Genomic DNA, 2,712 nt, shown 5'->3' with positions numbered 1-2,712 from the left:
TAAAAAAATAAAAGATCTTATGGAAATTAAAGAAACCGTAGGCCAAGTTAAAAAGACTCTGGATACTCATAATACAAGATTAGAGGAGGATGAACAACAACTCAGCCTCCTCGAGGAGCACAGAACAGAAAATGAAAGAACAAAAGAAAGAATGGGGGTAAAATTGAAAAAATCGAAATGGATCTCAGGGATGTGATAGATAAAATAAAACTTCTAAATTTAAGATTCATTGGTGTCCCAGAAGGGGAAGAGAAGGGTAAAGGTCTAGAAAGAGTACTCAAAGAAATTGTTGGGGCTCTTGCGGGCGGGGTCCCGGGCACGTCGCAGCAGCACGGAGGTGCAGGGCGTCGCCGAGGGCCCGGGGGCCGCCAGTGGCGCGCCCCTCCCCGGGACCCCGGGCCCGGGCCCGCCGCTCGCCCTGCTGGTGATGCGCCCCTGCGAGGCCGCGGCGGGGGGCGAGGACGAGGCGGGCGACGACGAAGCGGAGCCGCTGGACAGCTCGGACCCGCCGGGCGGCGAGGGCGCGGCGAGCCCCGAGGAGCTGGAGGACGAGGAGGCCGCGTCGGGGGGCGAGGGCGGCGCGGCCGGGCGGCGGGGCGGGGGCGCGGGCGCGAGCAAGACCTGCACGTACCAGGGCTGCCGCGAGACCACCAGCCAGGTGGCCAAGCAGCGCAAGCCGTGGATGTGCAAGAAGCACCGCAACAAGATGTACAAGGACAAGTACAAGAAGAAGAAGAGCGACCAGGCCCTGAGCGGCGGCGCGGCGGGCGGCGGGGGCGGCGTCAAGCTGGAGGAGAGCGCAGATAGCATCCTCGCCATCGTTAAACAGAGAGCAGGATCTTTTGGCGATCGTCCTGCGAGACCGACTCTTTTAGAACAAGTGTTAAATCAAAAAAGACTGTCCTTACTAAGAAGTCCTGAAGTAGTGCAGTTTTTACAGAAACAGCAACAGCTATTAAACCAGCAAGTTTTGGAACAAAGACAGCAGCAGTTTCCAGGAGCACCAGTTTGAGGGAGCTTATTGCGAACATCTCCGTGTTTTTTATCTTATTGTAATAGATGGACATATTTTTATACTAAAGATAAATGGGGTAAGATATGCCAGTAGAATGTAAACAGCCATTTTCCTGTGAATGTATGTGCATTGGGAATAAGTAACTATTGCACTTTGTGCGTCTGAGCCTTTTCAATTACCATGAGTTTATCTTTCCAAAATAGCATTTAATTAACAATGGTTTTTTAACATTTTCACATTTAACGAAGTGTTTCTCTTCGGTCATTGTTGCTGAAGGTAGTGAAGCAGTCACTTTCTGTGGAAGTCATGATGTTACCCTGAAATCATCTGGCCCAGGAGTTCCCGTCACGGGGCAGTTGGAAATGTGTGGGTGTGTGTTTTGGTTGTCATACTGACCTTGAAGCTGCTAAATTTTATGGGTGTGCCAGGGATGATAGATGTTCTGCAGTGTCAGGGATAGTCCCACCCAGCCAAGGATTATCCCTGTCACAGACCAGCAGCACCCTCCTGAGAAACACTGGGAGCTGCTGGTCAGGGCACCACATGGCTGGGGCACCTCGAACAAGGGTCTAGTAACTTCTCCTTTGCAGTTAAGACTGGAGCTGTCAAGAGGTAAGCGTATTTTATATCTGCAAGGAAGGCGATCATTGTTGAGTATCTGAAACTAGGATGTGCGTCTCCTTGCGGAGATGTGCTGGTAAAACCTAACGAGGATTAGCGCAGCACCCTGGAGTGCGTGCGTCACCTACAGCTGACTTCTCTACTGCGTTACCCATCCTTTTTTTATCTCTATTAAAGCAGGCACTCTTTTATGTTGAATTTGTGAACAGTATGGCTGTGTCTCAATTATCCCACCAATGCCAGGACAGAGTTGTTTTTCTAACATTCATTTCAAACAGAGATCCTGAAAATAAGAGTAACACTCCAGCAGTTTGTCAGTGTTTTTTGAAATTGAGCTATTTTAAGACTGTTATTCCTAGTAAGGTTCAAAGAATGATGGATAATCTGGATAGAAGATGCTGTTTTCATGTATTTTCTAGGAAAACCTTAAAAGGCAAATCTACCAATAAGAGTAATAAATAAATGTTAAGGGAGTATTTTCAATATTAGGATAATAAATGTATGTGTCTTGAGTTTTAACTGTGCAGATATTTAAAGATTTGTTTCTTATAGATGGTTCTTAAGCTCTGAAATATATACCAAGTTAAACTTAGGCATTGCTGTTCTAAAAGTACTTGTGGAAAGAATGTTCTTGTTCATCTTTTATGTGTGTTTTGCATGTTTGTGCAAAAACACTTTTACCCAAATGAATCATTAAAGTCCATTTGTTGACCTTTAAAAAAAAAAAAAAAAAAAAAAAAAAAAAAAAAGAAATTGTTGGGGAAAACTTCCCAAACCTACATAATATAAATACACAAAGCATAAATGCCCAGCGAACTCCAAAGAGAATAAATTCAAACAAACCCACTCCAAGACATATTCTGATCAGACTGTCAAATACTGAAGAAAAGGAGCAAGTTCTGAAAGCAGCAAGAGAAAAGCAATTCACCACATACAGAGGAAACAACATAAGACTAAGCAATGACTACTCAGCGGCCACCATGGAGACGAGAAGGCAGTGGCATGACATAATTAAAATTCTGAAAGAGGAAAATTTCCAACCAAGAATACTTTATCCAGCAAAACTCTCCTTCAAA

General features: G+C 45.4%; 1 protein-coding gene across 1 annotated transcript; it reads left to right on the top strand.

Annotated features, from left to right (window-relative positions):
• The first annotated feature begins 307 nt into the window (after window positions 1–307).
• On the top strand, window positions 308–2,385 carry LOC119532127 (regulatory factor X-associated protein-like). Its single transcript, XM_037834234.1, has one exon. It carries the CDS (start codon window positions 428–430, stop codon window positions 1,010–1,012), a length of 585 nt encoding a protein of 194 aa, XP_037690162.1. The 5' UTR covers window positions 308–427; the 3' UTR covers window positions 1,013–2,385.
• The last annotated feature ends 327 nt before the right edge of the window (window positions 2,386–2,712 follow it).

The sequence above is a fragment of the Choloepus didactylus genome, chromosome 4 (assembly GCF_015220235.1).
Source record: "Choloepus didactylus isolate mChoDid1 chromosome 4, mChoDid1.pri, whole genome shotgun sequence".
NCBI lineage: Eukaryota > Metazoa > Chordata > Mammalia > Pilosa > Megalonychidae > Choloepus > Choloepus didactylus.
The sequence above is the reverse complement of the archived record's forward strand: the minus strand, read 5'-3'. Positions and strand labels throughout refer to the sequence as shown.